Source organism: Rhagoletis zephyria, unplaced genomic scaffold (genome assembly GCF_001687245.7).
Source record: "Rhagoletis zephyria isolate East Lansing unplaced genomic scaffold, Rhagoletis_zephyria_1.1 Rzeph_scaffold_03003, whole genome shotgun sequence".
NCBI lineage: Eukaryota > Metazoa > Arthropoda > Insecta > Diptera > Tephritidae > Rhagoletis > Rhagoletis zephyria.
In genome coordinates this window covers 28,035-49,929 of record NW_016160087.1, presented here as the reverse complement: position 1 = coordinate 49,929, position 21,895 = coordinate 28,035, and the positions used below count along the sequence as shown (strand labels likewise).

The window sequence follows — 21,895 nt, the reverse complement described above, 5'->3', positions numbered from 1 at the left end:
CAAATTTTTAATATAGTTAATTTCAAACCAGTAATAAAATTTGACCAATTGGTATGTGTGTGTGATTTTTAAATTTAATATATAAATATTTTTGCTAATATCAAACACATAAAATTTTTTGTTTTTAATTTTTGGTTTTTAATGCAAGTGAATTATCGAATTGTTTAACAACAACATCCAAAATGTGTTTTGTTGTTTTGGAAAAAAATTAGAAGTCAAATATTCAGTGCTTTTTGCATTGTGAGGAATCTATGGTTCTTATTATAAACACTTAAAAATAAGTTACGCAAATACGTTTACCAATACAACAACTTGCCAACAAGCTGTAACCGATTGTTGCCAATTAAAATGAATTTTTTGTAAAATTTAATAATTTTTTTTTTTTAATTAATTTTGTTTCTGTAGCTTGCTTTTACACTACATACGCAATTCAAGCAGCAAATCATTACTCTTGCTTTTTCAATGTTTTTATTTTTTATTTTTTATTAAATAGCAAAACGAGGCGCGCACGCGTGTTCCCAAGGCCTATAGTAAAAATTTACTTTTCACTGGCTGGCGGAGTGGAGCGACAGGTGAGTGGGGGTTGGTTGTTGGATGAATGCACTGCTATGTCAATGTTTAGAGGAGCATAGGGGTGTTTGGGTGTCTCATGAACTTAATGCTTCGGGTATATGAGGGGAATATGAACAAGTGGTGTAGACTGTTTGCCTGCAACGGGCGTTTTATGGGGAATTTGTTAAAAAGGCAGGGGTAAACAAAGTAGAAATTCGTGGTGTTAACGTTTAAATATTCATGCTTTCATTTTTTACAGTGTGGTTATTTTAAGTTACATCTTTCTTTTTAGTTTTTTTTTTGTAGTGACGTGTTTTGACAGAACATTCAGGATATGCATTTAGGGTATAATTTCAGTTTAAAGGATATTAGTTCTACTCAGGTGCGTAGTGTGCCGGGAAAGTGCATGAAAGCAGGTGCATTTTGAATTTTAACAAGCATGAAATAATGAAAATAAATATTTGTATTTACATAATCTGAGAGTGGATTATAAAACACAAAAAAAAATCAAACTAATCATGCCTATATTTAATACATTTTATGTACATAACTCCTGACTCTTATTTTATCTAAAAGCTTTCTTACATAAAGGCATAAGGAAATTATTAAAATTTAACAAAAAATAAAAAAAAATTATATATGGGCAAAGCGTAAAACCATAAGCAACATTTTAAGCTTAAGAACTAAAATCAAAAGTGTTGATAACCCCATTTGCAAGACCTGGCTAACAACTTAAGAACACTCAAACATTTTAAATTTAATGCTTGTTTTCACTGTGACAAATTCAATGAGACTTTCTCCGGTATTCAGTAAGCAGTCTCTATTTTGTATTCAGGAAGCTATGTATCTCAGATCTATAGTCTAAGACAAAGGCCACTACTTGGTGAGCTAGCGGGGAGCAAGTCGCAGAAAGAAAATTACGAAGGGAACGAAAATTACTTTCGATTTTGCTCTGAAAAAAAAAAACGCTAACATGAAGCGAGGAAATATTGGTTTAACAACAATTTTATTCAAAAATAAACCTTAAACTTTAATATCACAAAAATTAAATTAAATGAAAAAATATTGTTGTTTTGAAAATAATAAAATTAAAAAAATTTAAGGGTAAAAAATTAAAAAAATGTTATAAAACAAGTAGAAAATTTCGAATTTCTTGAATAGCAAGCTAGTGCTTTGCTCACTCGGCCATTGCGATTTTTGGGGCATCGCGAGCAAAATGAACTATATACTCGTAAAAATGGTCTATTGATTGATATATGTAGATCAACACAGGTCCCCAGTCACGTACATGCGCTGCTAAAATGGCTATCTGTTCGTTTTTGGCCCATTGATATCATCAGTAGAAGTACTGGTAGAGGAGATAAAGTTGTGTCAAAATATTTCTAAAATTTTTGTCGTGAAAATATGGCATAGTGAAAACTGACCTTTAGACTCCGCTAGATAGGTAAATAGATACATGGAGTATGCACCGCGATCGGTGAGTCTATTTTGCCCTTAAAATGACACGATTTTGTTTGGAAAATGTATCATTTTAAATTTTAACAGTCTGATAAATTTCAAAATTGATTGGTGAAACTGGGGATATAACTTTTAGAATAGAACCCGGCGATAGAGAGTGTACATTTGTGCACTTCTCTTGGCCATGGATGTCTTAAGTACCTCTCATTTCTCCCAGAAACGGCCGCACGCTCTAGGAGGAGGTGCATAGATGTCGCTTTGGCGGAGTTACATAAGCGACAAAGATCGTTTGACCAAATCCCTAGCTTATTCCCAAATCCCTAGCAGTTCCCTAAGTTTGGTTTTTTTCTGAGCACTTCCTTTATGATGCTGGAGGACCTACTGCACAAGCAAGGGTTGAGATCTTAACGCGGTACGTTAAAAACGTGATCTCATTTTATCTATTTTTCTGACAAGAATGTTATTAAGATTATCTTTGGAAATTAAAAGCAAAAATTTTTATACACAAAATAGTAAAAATTTTTTGGAATATTTTAGTTTATATATAAAGGAAAATTTTATTTAAAAATCTTAAAATATATACCACAAAGTTCTTTGTATTACCAATGTAAATCCACTCTTAAAATATCTAATATTGTAAAATTTAAAATTTTTAGGCAACAAAAAACGTGCTTAAAATTATATATGTACATACATACATCCCTCTATTTAAATTACTATAAAAGTGCAGTTGTACAAGTTAACTTTGAAAATTTACCAAACTCACCTTTTTAGGCAACAATTTTCCATTCAAACCTCTAGTAAACTGAAAAGTAAATATTTATTTTCGAATAGATATCATATATCCTTATGTATGTATAAATGAAGATGTATACACGCCGTAAGCTAAGAACGTTGTTTTACCTGCATTGGGCGCAAAGCAAATACCAGTAATTTAACGGTTTAGAAAATTTAAGCAAATCGCAAAAAGCATATATAGTTCTACAAATGTTTTAGGAATATAAAACGCACCGTTAAATGACTAAATTTAAAAAAAAATTTTTTTTTTGTTGTATTTGTAATTTTTGTATGTTGTATTTTTTACTTTTTTAAGTGAAACATAACTTTTTATAACTTTTGCCAATTATAAGCTTAACTACCAAGACATAAAAATAATTTTAATAAATTTATTTATAAAATCTTTTATAGAGTTCTTCATAATATAACATAGTTAACAGACGGTAGATCGTGAACCGATCAAAATTCAGTAGGGAAATTTTCAAAACATTCCTATTTTTTTCTAAATCAGAAGTTATACGATATGGTCTCAGTTCTCATTTACGTAATTAGCACTTAATTTTTCACTCTTTATTCTACTCACTAGCAAGACAATATAGCATAGACAGGCGGCAACGTTAATTTGGATTGACGGCACAGTTGGAGTGATCATAATTGTACACTGACAGGCGACATTAATGCGGATTAAGCCAGCAGAAATTTTTAAAAATTTTTTTAGTTGAATTATCACTTTTATTTATTTTTCAATGTAATTATAGTTGCTGTGAGCCATTTTGAATTTTGAAATTTAAAAAATTATTTTATTAAATAATTTAAATAAACTGATAATAAAATGAAAATGATGATACATTTTGAAAATTGCTCGAACCGAGTATCGAACCTGAGCCGTACGAAATTGTAGCACTCGACTATCGCGGATGTCAAACTAACTCGTTTTTTGCCCACTTGTTTGCTTCATTTATATTTTATTCACAATAGACAACAGCTGACCGTTTTGGTCACCGAAAATGCCCCTTCGTTTCCGTATTCATTTTGACGAGTAGCTGCACGACTTAATCCGGATCAACTGCAGTTAATTTCCGAGCTTATCCTGATCAACGCTGCCGTCTGCCTATGATTTTAGCTGCCTACATACTTTTTTTGAAAGTTCATCTACAAATCAAAACAACGGGCTAAGCTTCCTTAATTGCCAGGAATAGTAATTTTTAGTTAAAACGGCTTCTTTAAATCCGAAAAATATTTCTTAGAAAAGTTGACAAGCAACTACAAGTTTCGAGGTATTCAATGTACTCGAGGCCTTTTTCAGTTAAGGAAACCTACGTATAATGAAATTTATTTCCTAATAAAAATGGAAACAGAAATTGAATAGCTTTTCGGATAGTTGGGAGGTATAAAGCCCATCTATTATTCGGGATTCTCCAAAGCAAAAAGCTTTTCTAGCCTCAAACTTTTTTTCTTTTTTATTTCATACATTAGCGTAAACAGAAAATTAGTAACTGCAGCAAGTGAACTGAAAGTATGTCAAACTAAATACTGGCATTTAACAATGTCACTGTTTATATATGTAGCTTAGTACTGTCTTCCTTGGCGTATGAGTGATGTAATTTATCGCTCACTTTTTTATCGAGCTTTTGTCCTGGCTTGGCCTTGTGTCTTTAATAGCTAAATGTAATTAATAGTTAACAACTGTAAATGTGACATATGTATGTATTAATTACTTGATAATGTATTGATAGTTTATTATTTATTATAATTATAAATAATTATTATTTTAATAATTAATAGTTTTAAAATTTTTGGTTTTTAATAGATATATCTACATACACACAAGTATTTACATACATATGTATGAATGTGTGTATGTATGCTCATAAATTTTATTATTAATTGTATTTGTATTTAATCACTGTTAGGCTTTTTAAGTACTTGCAGTTTTATTTGTAATATTATAATTGCGAGTGTGTGTGTGTTTGCTTTCTTTGTTTTCGTATATCTTATTTACATGCTTTCAACTACTGACCCCATGCGAAAAGTGAGCGTAAACTTCAATCAATGGACTCTCCTACAGTTATGCAGCAATTGAAAATTTTTGGCCAATTACTCTAGTTATTAACGTCGGGCGATTAACCTAACCTAACTTTTCTATTTTATGGGAACTTTTCGAATTCTTTTTCGGAAAGAATTTTATTTAGAGTATCACGAATTATTAAAAAAAATATTAGCGCAAAAGTATAGTACTTATCATGACTTTACGACACTCACATATTCACAATATTTGACCATTTTTCTTAGTAATTATAATTATTTAAATGAAACTTGAATTTATATGGCTTTTGTTGCAGAATATACTATATTTTTATAAAGAAATAATTAAAATAAAAAAATATAAAGTTAAATGTTCAAATTCTGCAAATACATATGAGAGTGTCGTAAAGTTATGACAAGCACTATACATGCTAACATGTTTAAAAACTCTATTCAATTGATACGCTTACTAACGAACAACATTTATTCTTTATACAACTAAGTATGTATGTACATTAGGGTGGACCAACTATGCATGTGAAAAAGTAAAGTCAGAATTTTTATGTTCGATACCAAAAAAATATACCCCTACTTTTTTTTTTAAATCCAAAAATATTTAGAGGTCGCTCAAAGCGCGTAAATTTTCCATGTATTTTATATGGGGGAAAAAACAACTTTTCATAGAAATGGTATAGAATAGTTAAAAATCAAAATTTTTTTTAGTAGATAACTCTGTTTATCTGAAGAAGATTTCCAGTACATAATACCCAATTGTTTATTTAACCATTTCATCATCGCAATTATAATGTATAGGTCCGCCAAAAAAACCCGAAAAATGCAATGGGGAGACCAATAAAAAATCGTTAGTATTAAAAAATGGTTAAATAAACAATAAGGTATTATTATTGAAATTCTCCTGAAGAGAACCAGAGCTATCCGATCGATATTGATTTTCAAGACACCATTTATACGAAAAATTTAATTTTTCCCATAAAAAAATACATGGAAAACTTTGAGCGACCTCTAAATATTTTTTGATTTCAAAATAAAAAAATAGGGGTATACCTTTTTTTTTGATATAAAACAATCCTAGGGGGTGAGAGCGTTATAATTCTGACTACTATTTTTGGACCACCCTAATGTACATACATATATATATCGTCACCTTAAATGCAAAAAGACGTAACAACATCGTAATTGAAACGTAAAAAATCGTGACTAATCATTTTTTTCATGAAATGATGTGGGAGTTGTAATTCGATGATATATGATGGACATATCAATCAAAAAGTGAGTTTTGAATTTTTTATTAGTTACGTCTTTTTGCATTTCAGGTGACGATATGTGAATATAAAGAACTATGTAATTTTAAACAAGAAAATTTCATCGTACGAGTATTTCACCTACGCTCATTTCTCGCACAGAGTTCGGGTCTACTTAGTAAGTGCAAAAGTATCTTTTTATACTACATGCAATTGAAGATTTTATATTGTGTGTTTCTCAAGTATTCAGATAGTTGTGTGTAAGTATAAAAAAAAAATTAAAAGAATACTTCAAACGAAACATCCTTTGTTCTATGTTAAGTAGAAAGCTAACAGATTTGCGATAGTTGCTAACGAAGCTCAGTATGCAACATTGGCGCTACTTCCAATATGTAGTAGTTCACTAAAGCTGCATGCAATTCTTAGAATTTTATTTTTCGTTAAATGAGTTTTTTACTTATCCTGTTGCCGTTTCGAGTTTTCAATAATCACTTACGCTTTCTTTTGAATACTTAAAAAATTATTTATGTTTGTGTTTTTTTTTATATTATGCTTAGCATTACTACTACAAAAATTAATTAACAATTATTAACTACGTCTTTTTTCTTTTCATTAAACAATACGTTAAAATCTGATAAGTTAAATTAATAACAAAAGAAATAAAAATAAATATAGTTTACATAACTAATGCTAAAAATACCACGAAATTATGCACCCAAATTAAGTAAGTAATTGACATAAGTTTTAATTGAAACCAACACAATGCTATTCAATTAATACGAGTACTACACACTTTTTATAAAAGAAGATGGGGAAAAAAAATAAAATTAATTTCAACAAAAGTTTAACTAACTAATGCTAATTCTCATAGCAATTATGTAAGTATGTACGAAAGAGTACTCAATAGGGAAGAAATTTAAATTATAGTAGTTAGCAAACTTTTCTAGGGCAAAGAGAAGAAGTGTAAAGTGTGGTGTGTGTGTGTGTGTGTGTATAATAGTAGGGGCTGAAAGAGCGAGGGTGTAGAGCGAACGCGGGGCGTATGGATACGAGTATAGTATGAATGTATGTATGTATGTAATTGTGTGCTAATTACTCCTTAATGTAATTAAAATTATTGAAAATATGTTTATAGGTATGTATGTATGTATGTCTTCATTGTACACTTGGGGCATTTATGTACATACATATGTAAATATGATTCTATGTCTATGGTGTACTACTATTTTCCCCCATTTCGCCAATTGTTTGTGTTGTAGTAGGGTTTTTGGAGTACCTTCACTCTATCTGTGTACGGGATGTGAATATCGATCGTTTATTGTATTTGTTTTTATTGGACATGCAATGTTCGGTTGCGCTTGATAAATGATAACTGCGAATTTTCCTTTTTCATCAAATGTTTGTTTTTGTTGTTGATTTTCATTTTTTGCATTTAACTTATTTGGTTTATGTTGGTGTTGGTATTGGTGTTGGTTTAGAAGTTGAAGTTGCATTGGATTGAAGGTGTTTTGTGATTGATTTAATAATTGTTTTTGTTTGCTTTCTATTTCTTCTTCTACATTCTGTTCATGTTTTTCTATTTGCGTTTGTTTTCGTTTTGGTGATTGTTGTTTTTTTTGTTTTCGTTTATGTATTTGCAATTGTTGTTGAACGATTGACTGCAATTGCGTACGCATTTGGAAACGATTGAGTAAATAGAGTATGAATGAGAGCGCAGAGATCATGATGTAATGGTATGGTGAACCATTTTGCAATAAATTTTTACTAGAATTGCACATATCTTCCTCACAAAAGCACATATGTCCATTGCCTGAACTTTCCATCATGCACACATGATCGACCATAAATAAATTTATTTGCAATTGTGACGTACACATACGTCGTACAACTTCGTAGGCTATAAGCGTGTGGAAGAGAGTGAGAGAGAGAGAGAAAAATTAAAGAGAATTTATAAATTACTAAAAGGCATGACATGTTTTTGATTAGTTACAATAACAACATACCCGCTATAAAAAAATTCATTTTTTTTTAATTATTAAAAATTTTTTTTTTAAGGGGGTATCCCATCTGCAATTTTCTGCTAACACCAGCATGTGGGTTTTTTTTCTTCATATTATAGCACTTACGTGATTTAGAATGCCGCACCATTTTCACACAACAGCCATTGCAGGTCATCAGCGGTGGTTGATCGCGCGGCAGTGCCGTATAGTTGAAGGGATCCTTGCAACGTGCATCCGTCCAGGAATCGCATTCATAGCAGTAGATGGAACGTGCTGTGCATCGCAGTTGAGAATTATAGGAAACGAAATCAGTTAATATATGCGCTGGTAATACTTTCGAATAAAACTAAAATATTTAATTTTTAGAAATTTTTAAATATTTTTTTTTTAGTTATTTTTAAATTCAGTGCAGAACATTTCATGCAAATATTTTTGCATTGCAACATTAATTACAAACTAAAAATTCAATATACATACACATACATACATAAGTAATTACACAAAGGCACATATATACATTTAAAGCAAGATAAGCAAAACTTAAAAACATATAGAATTTCTCGAAGCAAATCAAATGATATTTTAGTAGTTAAGAATTTTATGAACATTAGGCCCTTCGTAATGAAATATTTTTTTGTGGAAAGCCAGTGGTCTACACACTGAGCTAAGTTCACTCCATGTAAACTGTTGTTGGCTTTTCTACTTGTTTCCTTTTTTTTCATTTAAAAGGAGTCTGATGCTCATTCAAAATATCATTTCATTCCTTTAACAACATTTCTACAAAAAAATTGTTGCCTTATGAACTTAAAAAATTTAATCGGGACCTAAAACCCTCATCAGGTTTTTAACCTACAATTTTTAAAAAAATTTTCGATTTACTTATAGTATTATTGCAGTATATTCTCTAACAATTTCGAATTAATTGAATGAATAGTCATTCTCGAAGTTGGCGGGCAATCAGTGACTCTTCTTTGTATTTTGGAGAGAAGCTCTAACAGAAATACCAATCACTACATCTATATTTTAATTTTTTAATTTGGTGTAGCCAAAATGCTATAGTAAATGTTATTGAGACATCGATAATACCGTTCTGATGCATGTCATCGATGTTTCAAATTTTTTAACATCCCTAAGTGGACGCTATTCATTCGATGAGTTCTTTTACTGGTTTATCTACTCAGGTCTATTGTATATATATATTGTTGTTTTTTTCGAAATACTGGGTTTTGCATTTTCGGTAGCTTCTACTAAAACACATCTTTCTTAAAAGTCTTAGAGCCGTAACTTAAAACCCAACGATTTTATCCCACTTTGAAAAGAGCCCTAAGCACAGAATTGTATGTATTGAAGGTTTGGTTTTTCCCACTCTTGTAATGTCAGGGCCTCTCTATATTTCAACGATATATATGTACATTTAAGAACACTTTCCCACATAATATGACTATAAAAAGTTTTTGATGTCTTCGTAATTTTAAGTACCTTTTTTTTAACAAAATTTATTCAAGCTCCAACAAAAATGTTAAATGCGCTTGAAAATAATATTATTCGAGGTGTTTTAAAGCGAAAGTAAACAAACCGAAAAATGCATGTACTTCGATAGTATATACATATAAATGTTTTAGCATACTACACAGAATCGATGAATTTTTTTTTAAATTTCTATCTAAAAAAATTATTCAAGCTAAAAAGGCTTAAAATGTTAAGCATCCATGACTTTTATTATTTTGCTTTGATTAACTACAAACATTATTACATAAACAGAAAATAATAATGAAAATATGTACATATGTCAATTCATGTCAAATCGAAGTTTTTTGAAAGTTCAAAATCTCGAAGTTTGAAAGTTAATTTTTGGAATACGTATCTTAAAAACTATTGCATGTAGTTTCAAAATTGATACATGGGGCTATATAGAGAAAAAAAAAATGAAAAAGTACAGAATTTTGAAAATTAAAAAATCGTAAGAGTAAATACTTACAATGATCTTAAATCCCGGAATTTTCAAGAAGGCGTTTTTTAAAGAACTAAATTTTTGGAATTTACACAAAAAAAATCTCCAAACTCTAAACTAAAAATTAATTTAAATTCAATAAAAATTGTACAACATAAATTTGTTTCAAGTTTGCAAAAAAATCGTTTTCAAAGTTAAAAAATTGTAGCCTTCTCGAAAATTTTAGATCTCCTAAGATCAGTTGGAGGTATTGGGTAAAAGAAATTCAGCAACAAATTTTTATAAGTGTTTGCTTTTAAGACTTTTTCAATTTTAAAGTTCTGTAAATTTTTTATTTTTCGATTTTTTCATATATTTTTTCTTCATAGCCGTTAACATCAGGACCAGTTTTTGCAAAGCCAGGGAAATTGTGAAATTTATAGTTTTTCATAACTTTCGTAAAACAAAAGCATAAATTTCGATGTATTATGGAATATTTTCCGTCACCCCTTGCCGAATTTGGTTTAGAGACAAACCGGTTTCGGCACTGTGTCATCTTCAGTGTCATTTTTGGTTCTCCGAAACACCAATATCGAAATTGAGGTTAAATTTCGCTTATTTTCTGAAACAGCGTCTTCATAATAACAAAAAAAAAAAGAAACAGAAAAACTTCAAGAAGAAATGTTGTGTAACTATATTATTTAATTAGTTACTAAGTGATGTCAAAAAGTTTAGGACGTAGTCAAAGATATAGCCAAGAACATTTGAGTTTACATAATGCAATATAACATTTTTTATTTATAATTACTTTTTACTTTATAATTAAAAAAAATGTTTAAAAAAATCTGTATTGTTTTTGTCGTGCTGCATTCGAAAGTAACAACTGAATTTTGTATACATGCAATTTGGTGGCATAACTAGTCTCATTTATTCTATGGCGAACATAACACATACATGTACATTAGGATGGTTCAAAAGTACCCCCAGAATTATAGAATTAAAAAAAATGGAAAATAAAGACCCCGGTATTTTTTTTTAATCGGTTAATATTTAACCGTGCCGTCGGGGCTTTGAATTTTTCCATTTATAAATATATTTTGCATAAAATAAGTTTTTAACAATAAATATTTTTTGATCGAGTAGAAATATTTCTGTCAGAAATATTCCAAAAATAGAATTATGATACAAATTTAAGTCAAACATTTTTCCAACCATTTTTTATGAAAAAGGTGTTAATAATATTTTATTATTTGAAAACGTTTGAAGGGTAATATTTCCATTCATAAAATACTATTTATTTGTAACGAAAAAATGTATTTTCCTAATATGAAATAAATGTTAACCGATTTCAAAATGCAAAAATGGCGGTCCCCTTTTTTCGATATTTAAAATTTTTTTTAGGGGAGAGGGGTTGATGTCTGGGGAAAATATGAACCACCCTAATGTATATAAATTCCAAGTATAATTTTTTAAATTTTATTTTCGTAAATAAACAGTGAGGGAAAGAATGCTTGCAAGCAGAAAAAGCTACATAGTAAAACCAAGTACCAAGTACCAAGTACCAAGTTATTTAACTGAAAGATGTGTGAGTAATAATTTTGTGTTTGTAGGATAAATAAAGATGTAAGGTAAAGAGTAAGAAAGTATTGAAAAATTACAGTCTTCATAAAAGTTTACAAGAAACAAATATACTTTTTAATTATTTTTTAGAAAAGAATAGTTGAATGTTAATGTTTTATAAGAACTTCTAACGGCTTTCGCTGAAATAGATGCGAGCTTCGTATGCTTTGGATGTTTGCTTTAATTGGAAAAACTTTGGTATATCTCAAAGATTTTACTGAACTACCAAAAACATTAAAATTTGTACACCGTTCAATCCTTTCATAGATTTTAGTTTCAAATAGATTTATAAAATTCGGTTCTTATGCCGGTAGAGTATAACATGTTGAGGTTATGCTGCATCCATATATCTTTCTACTAATGTGTTTGTGTTAAAAATAATTAGCTTTTGTTTTAAGAACCTACAATATAAAAAGTTCGGCGAATTTTGTTTGATTGAAATAGAAATTTTGTAGGTCTTAGAACTTTAATAAAAAAAATTAAAAACTTAGAAATGACCCGAGTATCTTAAAAAAATGTCTCGAAGTGGCAGTCCATTGAAAATATTTCTTTAGTATTTTTTTTTCTAGAAAAATTTTAAAATTATCCGTTTTTGAAAGCATTTCTATCACAGATGTATTTTAGCTAATATAAAAACATAGTACACGAGTATTTGCATTTAAGCGAATAGTAAATTCCACGACTATGTAGGCATGTGTGAGTGTTTTGAAATAAAAATAAACTTGAAATCATATGATTATCATAATTAAACACGGAAAGCTTAAAACATTTAGTATTTCTGGCGTTTAATTTTTCAATTTCTTTTTATATATATGTAAAATTTTTTCAATGCGTAATTTGTAAGAAAAAAGAAAATAATTTATTTTAATTTAGTTATTTTTGGCAATTGTCGCATAAAGAAAAACAGCTTTAATTTTTATTTTTAATAAGAAAAGATACACATTTTTTTTTTGTTTGGCAAGTGGTAAAATGAAAAAAGTGGCATTTGCTTTAGGCATGAATTCATACTTTGACATTCAGCTGACACTTGCGGAATCCAAATGAAAATGAGAACTCCAAATGCCGCTGTAAAGAGTAAAAAAAGAAGAAGAAGAAAGACAAATATTTTTTGTTTTTGTTTGGGTTTTCGTTACACATTTGTTGGAAAGAAGAGAAAACTAGTAGAATTAGTTAGATACTATAATTATTTTTTGGTCTTTAAGTTTTTTCTCTTAAGTATACATAAGATAGAAAATTACTACGTACTTAGTATTATGAGTATGATACTGTAATTTGTACAAAATATCAAAAAAAAAAAATAATTTGCAGAAAATTTAAAAATTAACACCTTTACACAAAATGTAATTATTTTCGAATAAAATCATTAGAAACAGAGTAGAGTTTAACACATTACAGCAAGGATAAAATAATCGTTGCAGTTCTTGGGCATCACTAATAAAAATTATATAGATATCAGACTTGCTCAAAACCGACCCTACACTCAAATAACCAAATACGTCTTGTGCTTGTATTGTTAAAAGTTATGAATTTGAACAAAATGTAACCACACTGTGCAACAAATTCAAACTTTTTCTGAAAATTACGCCGAAAAAAGTATACTATGGGTATCGGCGTTATGAAAGTTTAATCTGAGTTTTATTTTAGGTGCAAAACAAAACACATAAAACAGGAAAATATTGGATTAAAATGTACTAACTTTAAGTTTTTCAATACACACAAAGTCTCAAAATTCCAATTGGAGGCCAAAAATACCTAAGTCAAAACTAAAAATGTGTTATTGGGTTAATTTCGTACTCACAAAATTAGTTGCAAGTTTACGAAAATGGAGGCTGAACTGAATATGAAGGACAAAATGAAAAAAGGGTGCATCCGTACAGCCGAATCATTTGTATTATGAGGGCAGAACCTCCTCACCGGTATTTCTTTAAGATACACCTTCTTATCCGACATAATAGAATTGGAGTATCATAGCGATTGTTAAAGTCGCTTGGACCTCTAACAGTAGTAAGGGGTCCTACTTAGCACCAAAAAATCAATGTTGAAGATAATGTTGTTACTATTCTGCTGACTAAGATTGGGTAGCCTACGCGGCTTTGCAGATATCATTAAGGCCCCCATCGTTACCAGATAAACCACGGCCACATTAGACAGCTAAAAACTGAGTACCAGGAGCAATGTTGAAGGGAATCGCAGCCCTCCAAGCAAACTGGAAAACCTTGGTTGCGCCACCACCGTGCGAGGTAGAAAGCCTGCTCCATGAGACTAATTCGCAGTCTGCTAAAGGCAGGATACTCGTAGGGGAAATGTTGCAATGTTTTCTCTTTCATTTTACATCGTCTACAGATCTTATCATTCGTCAGAGTCACTTTAAAGGCGTTCAATGCCATCAGGAAACGCCCCATCAGAAAACTGACCAGGAACCTATGTTCCTTCTTCCAGAGGGATAAGAGCAACTTCGTAAGTTTTATATCGTATGCTCTCCACATAATAGTTACCGGGCATCTTGCAACTTTTCGTTTTGGTCCACTACCCCTTCTGCACCTTCAAGATGATGGACAGGTCGAGCCGCCATTTAATCGCTTGGAGGGAAATCAGTACCAGTATGTAGTCAATTCAGAGCTGACCTGCACTCCGCCACCCGCCTTGAGGAAGTGCTGAGCGAAGTAGCGCCTTTATAGCAGCTTGACTGTCGATATAGAGATTCGCCTGTTTATTTGATAGGCTGCCAATACTTCCTCATGGGGAATATAGCAGTAGTCCGGTAGCTTACTCTCCATGTCCTCACTTTAGCCTTCGACCTCTTTAGTGGCTTCGACGAAGTTTGTCCCATTGGATTATTTTTTTTGTTGATACATTTAAGGGATTTGTCTTGCCCTTTTCCGCAAAAAGGACAAAAAAGGTCCATCTATTGAGGAGTTGGAGAATTAAAATGTTACACAAAAAATTTCTCTGCATTATTTAATATAGAAATGCTAAACTGATCCCTATGTGAAAAAGGGGGTATTTTTTGACCGCCTCTAAAATACAACTCAGACGTATAATTTCAAAACGCCGATACACGAATACATACTTGTTTTTGGCCCTCTCCACCATAATCCGATTTTTTTTTTTTTTGGTGTTGTACAGCGTAATTAATGAGAAAATTTAAAACAACAAATAAGAATACAAGAATCCGTAGTGAAAATAGACGAATAAGAGTAACGAGTAGCTGAGTTGACCAACTTATTTTCACTGACGAATATGTTTGAGTAGATAACGAATAGAAAGTTGAGTCACGAGTACACGCTAATGTGTTACCACTATGCAAATCGACTATGTGTGGATTTTCAAGCCTGCCTGTTAGCAGGACAGATACAGTAAATACATAGTTTAATAATCAGTTATTCGAGTTTGCAACATTTACAAGACAGACGTAAATATACATACGCAAAGCAACCAACAAGTCAGTTTGAACTAATCAACGATTTATCGAGCCCACAAATCAACGCAAAAATTAACAAAGAGCTTTGGTAGTTACGCTTTTATTTAGTGTTTTAATTAGTTCAAAACAATAACAATAACAAAACAAAGAGTATGTATAACAAAGAACAAACAAACCCGGAAAGAAATGTGCATTTGAATTTTTTTTTTGCATTTGCAGACAGTGACAGCGATGATCAGATCTTATGATAGGCTTATAAATTTCTAAAGAAGATTTTGCTCCAATTAGTATCATAAATACATGTATATACACACATTTCTCTACGTGGTTAGTAAATAACTAGATAATTTAAAACTCAACTAAATGTTAGCTAGCACTTTCGAAGAATTCGCAAATTTCAAACTGATTAGTACCAAAATATAAACTTAATAATAGAGTTTGAAAATTTTCTGTTTGTTTATAATTACAGTCTGCTGGCGGTAATTGGCCTGTTAATTTTAACGAAAAAAAAATATTGTTTTTCAATTAACTACTTTTGCACTTACATGGAAAGCAATTGTCCGCCATTGTACATTTGATACAAAATAGTGTAACTGATTTGGTAATTGTTGAAATTTCAGATTTAAAAAATCATGATTAATTTTGTTGTGGTCGGGGTTGTTGTAGGGGATGAGTGGTTGAACATTAAAAATAAAAAACAAAAACCATAAAATAATAAGTGGTAACGATTAGTAATCAATCAAAAATAAATGAAATTTTCATATTTTATTATTTATTTTAAGCAGATTTTTAACAAATACCTTAAATTAATGACAAAAAATAATATTCAAAATAAAAATTTCAAGCCTAGTGTGCATTAAAAGTGAGGTTAAGCTCTATCTCAATTTTCTGAATAGCCTACTGAGCTTATTTCCTTGGTCTGAGCTTAGACCAGTTATGACCGAAACATATGTACATTAGGATGGTCCAAAATAAGTAAAGCCGCAATTTTAATGCTCTCACCTCAAAGTTTTCCATGCATCTGATATGGGAAAAACCATTTTTCGTAGAAATGGTGTCGAATTCTTGAAAATCAATATTTTTCGTTCGGAAAACTCTGATTCTCTTCAGGAGACTTCCAATAACCATACCCAATTGTTTATTTAACCAATCTTTAATACTAAAGTTGTTTTTTTATCCCACCATTGCATTTTTTGGCATTTTCTGATGGTTTTGTCGGACCTATGAATTATAGTTACTATGAAAAAATTGTTAAATAAAGGATTGGGTATTATTATTGGCAATCTCCAGAAGAGAAGCAGAGTTTTCCGATAGAATTATATTGCTTTCCAAGAATTCTATACCATTTGAGCGCTTTGAGCGACCTCTTAAATATTTTTGATTTCAAAATAAAAAAAATATGGGTAAATTTTTCGGTATGGAACAATCCTAGGGGGTGAGAGCATAAAAATTCCGATTTTACTTTTTCCCCCCCCATTCATTTTTGGACCACCCTAATGTCCATATGTACATATATCGCAAGAGGAACATTTTAAAGTTCACGTTCGCAGATAAAAAAGTCCAGTTGATGGTAAAATTTAACGGGACAAAAGTTCGCTAAAGTGGCATCACAGTGGGCCTAATTGGCCTATGTAAGTGTGTCTCTCCCCCGGACTGGGCGAAGTCGCAACCAGCGTAACCTCACCCTACCTAGTAGTTATAAACTAAGCGAGTATTAACCACTATCTGTTCTGAAAAATCACTTTCAAAGACTAATAAAATTTTTCAAGCGAAAGTAAGAGAAGCAAACTCAATCAGAGGTATGCCTTCAACGCTTTCGCAACAGCAGACAGCGTTCACGAGTCTCCATTCTCCACGTCCTAAATCTCGCTATTTAGGCTAATTATTGTGGCCTCGTATTTCAAATGGGTTTTAGCACAAATACATTAAGGTCCATTGTTTGCAAATAAATGGCCCATTCAATACCATGCTATTATCCTAACAATGTAACTCAGCCAACGCTCTTATAGCCTTCATAACCTTTACAATGAAATCGGCTGCCCATCCACCCTCAATGTGGCTACGATAAAAACCCATAGCAGCCACCATTGTGGCATTCTTTTACCAGCACAATTACTGCTGACACATGCAAACAACATTTACCGTATGGTCGAGGCTAACGCAAATTCGACTCTTCTCACCTCTTAATCTTATCGCGTGTAAACCGTTAAGAGTGGGCAAATACTGTGTGCCTGTTAAGAGTAGTATTGCCGCCGGGATTATTAGCCTATTAAGTAGTAGACATTTCACGCCCGAGTGTGCTAAAACTTTGCACATCGACTTTATATATGAGCATGAGTATGTACATACATACATACGTACTACGGCACACGCGACTGAATAAATAAACAAATAAAGTTTGCAACAAAAGAAACAAGCAAGGGAATAAAATAATACGTCGCACACGTCGATTTCTAATAACATATTGTTGTAGACGACGTAAGTATGTACATTAGACCGTACTATAAAAAAAAGTTCGCCCCGTACACCCCTGAGTCTAAAGCAAGTAAAGGCTGGTTTTCACTATGTCATATTTTGACGCCAAAATTTGTCGACATATTTTGACACAACTTTATCTCATTTATCCACACCTTTGCCGATTAAATAATGGGCCAAAAACAGACAGATAGCCAACATAGCTGTACATGTACACGACTAAAGATCTATCCTGATCGAAATCAAACGATATAGCGCTTTTTAATCACATTTGACAATGTGTTTTCCCTTATTTGAGGACAAATGCCATTGAATTTGACATAGTGAAAACAAGCCTTAAGAAAATCGATACATCATACTTTAAGATCCGAATTTAAATGCCGAAGATATGACGAAAAATGTAGGGATCCCTATGTTTAGCAAAAAAAAGCAACTTTTTTTTCGAAATTGCATTTCAAAAACACCTTCTACTGAAGGATCTACGGCGAACTATTTTTTCTGGTACGGTCTAATGAATATGTATACACATGTCTACATGTATAAAAATATGTCGATACACAACGTTCGTATATTATTAACAGCGAAACGAGGCTATAAAACTCAAATTTGTATTTAAAGATCAATGATTTGACTGCTCAGTGGCGCTGAATTGGGTTGTTAATATTTTTATTGCTTGCCATTGAATACATTTATTGGATTATTGGTTGTTCTCTCTTGATTACTTTGACTTTGAAAACTTTTATAGAAATGAGTATGTTTCCTAAAAATCAATTATTTTTCTCTAAATGCGCCATGCAAATTGGTTGGTTTGAAGAGTTGAAAAGAAGGCATATCGTTTCGGCATAAATATGTGAATATTTTTGTATAAATTAAGTACATTTGTTTATTAGGCCGGATAGTAATATATGGAGCAAAAATAAAGATTAATTGTTTCAACTGATTTGGAACTTATTTAGTATGGCGCCATCATTGCCAAGTGGTTAGAGGTGCTAAATCCCTCCCGGTAGGACTACGCTTTGATTCGTGTCTCGAGCAACATCTAAAAATAAAACAAATTTTCCCTCTACGTTCGCCACTCGGCAGGCAATGACAAACCTCCGAGTTTATATCTGAAATGAAAAAGCTTCTCTTAAAAGCCATTTGCCATTCGGTGGCGGCGTAACACTACAGGTCGCTCCATTTGTGTAATAACATTAAGATGTCCATACAAATACACATTTGCTATGAGTGTACTTTTTGGAATGTAAAAAAATCTTGGTATTCGGCCCACTGTAAAACAATTATGTAGATGTATTTAGATAGATACAGAGGTTTGATAGAGGATTTACATAGTGTATTGTACCTTCAGAAATCACAACAAAACCTCGTTCAGCCTTAGTGCCCTAATGAAACCAAGGAGGTTCGAGGGCCGCAGAGGGTTAATGTGCGCAGTTTCTGGTCGAAACATAAATTTTACTTGCTCAAAAAATTTGAGTAATTTTAGATTCTATTTTCGCGACGCGGTCTGATGTGAGAAAGCGTAAGTATATTGCATTGGGCATTGTGCTGTATTGTATACATAAATGTTAATCATTGAAAATATTTCCATGGAAATACTTCAAATTAATTCTGCACCTGGATAAAATCATAAATAATATTGAAGTTTGTATACGATTTGATTGAGTTAAATTTCATTTTCTTTAGATTTTTACTAAATTCAACGAAGGAAACCTTTTCCCTGTGCGTTTATTTTCAGGTTAGTATTATACAAGAATAAAAGATGATATGAATTTGAAAATTCTGTAATATTATATTGTTTTTCCACTAGGCATTGAAAAAAAATTCGAAAAATTTTTTTTTACTAAAAAGGAAAGGAATAATATAATGAATACATAGTACATTTTAATCTTAACCTGCAATTAGTTATTATTATTCGTTTTTTTAGCGGTTTTTAAGATTTTCTCGGTATTTCGTAATTTTTTCAAACTGAAGTAATTAGTAATTTTTCTAAAGGAATTTAAGTTCACGGGATACTTAAATCAACTCGGCTCATATTTTGGGACTTCGCGGGACTTTTCGTTTTTTATTCGTGAGTTTTCGGGATTTTTCGGCAAGTTTGAGTTTCAAACTGAAATAATCGTGGTTTTTTCGTTATTTTTCGATCTCTTCCGGAACTATTTAATGGTTTTCGAGATTGCTCAGAAATTTTCTGGTTCAACCGTACATTTTAAAATAAAAAATAGTTGAAGATTATTCGTTTGTTTTAATAATTTTTGAATTTTCTCTGCATAGCTTTTAATTAGTTTTCTTTTTATTCGTGCTTCTTCGCGATTCTAAGTAAATTTTCACGTTCAACGGTTTAAATGTAAACATGAAATGTTAAGCAATTTTGATACACTTATTTCAAGACTTAAGGTTTTTTTTGATACTTTTATCTGGAATTTTCCGGATATTTTGTGAGAGTTTCAGTTTTTCGGGATTTTTTAGTTTCCTTCGAGACTGTTTGAGATTCTCACGGAATTATTTAGGCATTTACATATTTCGGAACTTTTCAACATATTTTGTGGCCTTCAGTGTTTTATTCGTTTTTTATCCGACCTTTACAAAATTTTCACGGAGTTTATTTAGTAGCGTTTAGGGAATTTTTGAAATCTTAACCTTACTTTTTGTGAATGCATTAGGATTAAAAACCGAAAATTATCTCCGGTTATTTTCTGCTTAAGCAGTATCAGGAAAATTACCCTTAAGTTAAAATGAAAGTATTACAAATAAATATATCAAAAACGCATCACAGTTACTACGGTAACACCACCTTGCATGAATTCGCTTTGGTCGCTCCATTTTTTTTATTTATTTTTATTTAAATTTTGTTTATATTTCATATCTCGTTTGACGCTCTAATGCTACTACCTGTTTCATATGCCTTGGTAAAATCTATAAGTACAGTTTATATAAAATTTGTTTTCCTTGAATTTACGATTTTTTTTGAGAATAGGTATATTTTTTCTTTTGAAGGCTAATGTTGCGTTTGCACTATCCTCAAATTTTTGCAATTTCTACTTCTCATTTTCAAAATAATAATATATAAACATTTGCATATATTTACACGACAACTATGTAATAACATTTTCTGACACGCTGTGCTGAATTTGCACAATTTGGGTCTCGTATTTTCAAAACAGCAATGTACCGTGTATTTATGGCGTTATAAATGTATATTATATGCAATAAAATAGTACATTTTTAACACTAGAAAAACGGAGAGGTCTAGATGACTTTCCTTTAAATTATTTATTAAAGTAACGAATTAATTTTTTTTTATCAATTAAAATTTTAAAAGGATATTTAGTGTTCAGATATTATAAACTTATATTTGTTAGAATACGTAGCCTTTTTAGTCTTTCTAGTGTTAAATGGTTCATTTCCACTATCAAACTAAAGGAACTCACTGCTGCTACAAATGTAAGTAAACACTTATTAATATTTATAAAATTTATTAACAAAAATAATTTTACATAAATCGTGTGTGCCATCTTGGCGGCGCTGATAATTCGCTAGCTAAGTTTATAAAATTGTAAAAATATTAAAATTACATAAATTCAGATTTTCTTTCGTTTTTTTCCGCATGACGCTTGGCATTATCAACAATGACAAATGATGGCTGTTATTTATAGATCAAATGGTGGAAAGTGTTTTTTCAATCATATGCATATGCATGAGCATGTAAAAATTTATAAAAATAAATATGCACATCTCTATAAGTATGTATGTATGATGTCATTGCGCATAAAGCTCACCTGTTAACCGCAGCAGCCATTTGTTGTACGTCATGGGTGTTGGGGTGCCCGTTGGCAGTCGCCAGCGACCCATTCTAGACAATATTCTTGTCACTTTTTATAAGTTTGTAATTTGGTGTTTGATGAGTTCTTTGAACTAGAATTTAGGAGAGAGAAAAACAATGAGAATGTAGAGAATGTAGAATGCTAGAAGCGCTAAGCTGTCAAAGGAAAGCAAAATTTATCTAAGAGATGGTTGTGTGGCTATTTTTTATGGGTTTCGAAGAAAAATATTTATATGAGTATTAAAATTTATTTATTTTTTAATTAAAACTAGCCAAAATTTGTTTACCTTTCATCGGCTTTTCTTAATTATTTTCATCTATTCTTTTCAGTCAGACTCAGACGCCTCATTGAAAATCCATCAGCAAAATTAAGTAGTCATAAAAATATGATATCTGTTATTTCCTTTATATGTAGCTCATTTACTCCTGGAACCACTACCCTTTATTGCCTTCTATCAGCTTTATTGCTTTTACACTGCAACATTTTTATCACAATCGATACTCATTTTAACAGCACTCGCAAGTCGTTTTATATAATTATTTTAAACATCATTG

General features: G+C 31.1%; 1 protein-coding gene across 2 annotated transcripts; it reads right to left on the bottom strand.

Moving 5' to 3' along the window:
- Positions 1 to 7,204: 7,204 nt before the first annotated feature.
- On the bottom strand, positions 7,205 to 21,895 carry LOC108368187 (protein quiver-like). Of its 2 annotated transcripts, XM_017622974.1 has the most exons (5): positions 21,628 to 21,895; positions 21,297 to 21,432; positions 12,633 to 12,689; positions 8,201 to 8,347; positions 7,205 to 7,971 (listed from the first exon to the last, which is right to left on the bottom strand). In XM_017622974.1, exons 2-5 carry the CDS (start codon positions 21,367 to 21,369, stop codon positions 7,358 to 7,360), a joined length of 891 nt encoding a protein of 296 aa, XP_017478463.1. In that variant the 5' UTR covers positions 21,370 to 21,432; positions 21,628 to 21,895; the 3' UTR covers positions 7,205 to 7,357. The 2 variants fall into 2 exon arrangements, with proteins under 2 accessions (XP_017478463.1, XP_017478464.1); XM_017622975.1 differs by lacking the exon at positions 12,633 to 12,689.

What these genes read in the sequence shown, in the direction of transcription:
- LOC108368187 (XM_017622974.1), bottom strand. Translation starts at nt 21,369, where the DNA reads ATGGGTCGCTGGCGACTGCCAACGGGCACCCCAACACCCATGACGTAC. An exon ending in ATGGCTGCTGCGGTTAACAG is followed by an intron (nt 12,690 to 21,296) that starts GTGAGCTTTATG and finishes TACTCTTTACAG; the next exon opens with CGGCATTTGGAGTTCTCATT. An exon ending in GGTGCGGCATTCTAAATCAC is followed by an intron (nt 7,972 to 8,200) that starts GTAAGTGCTATA and finishes ACACGCTTATAG; the next exon opens with CCTACGAAGTTGTACGACGT.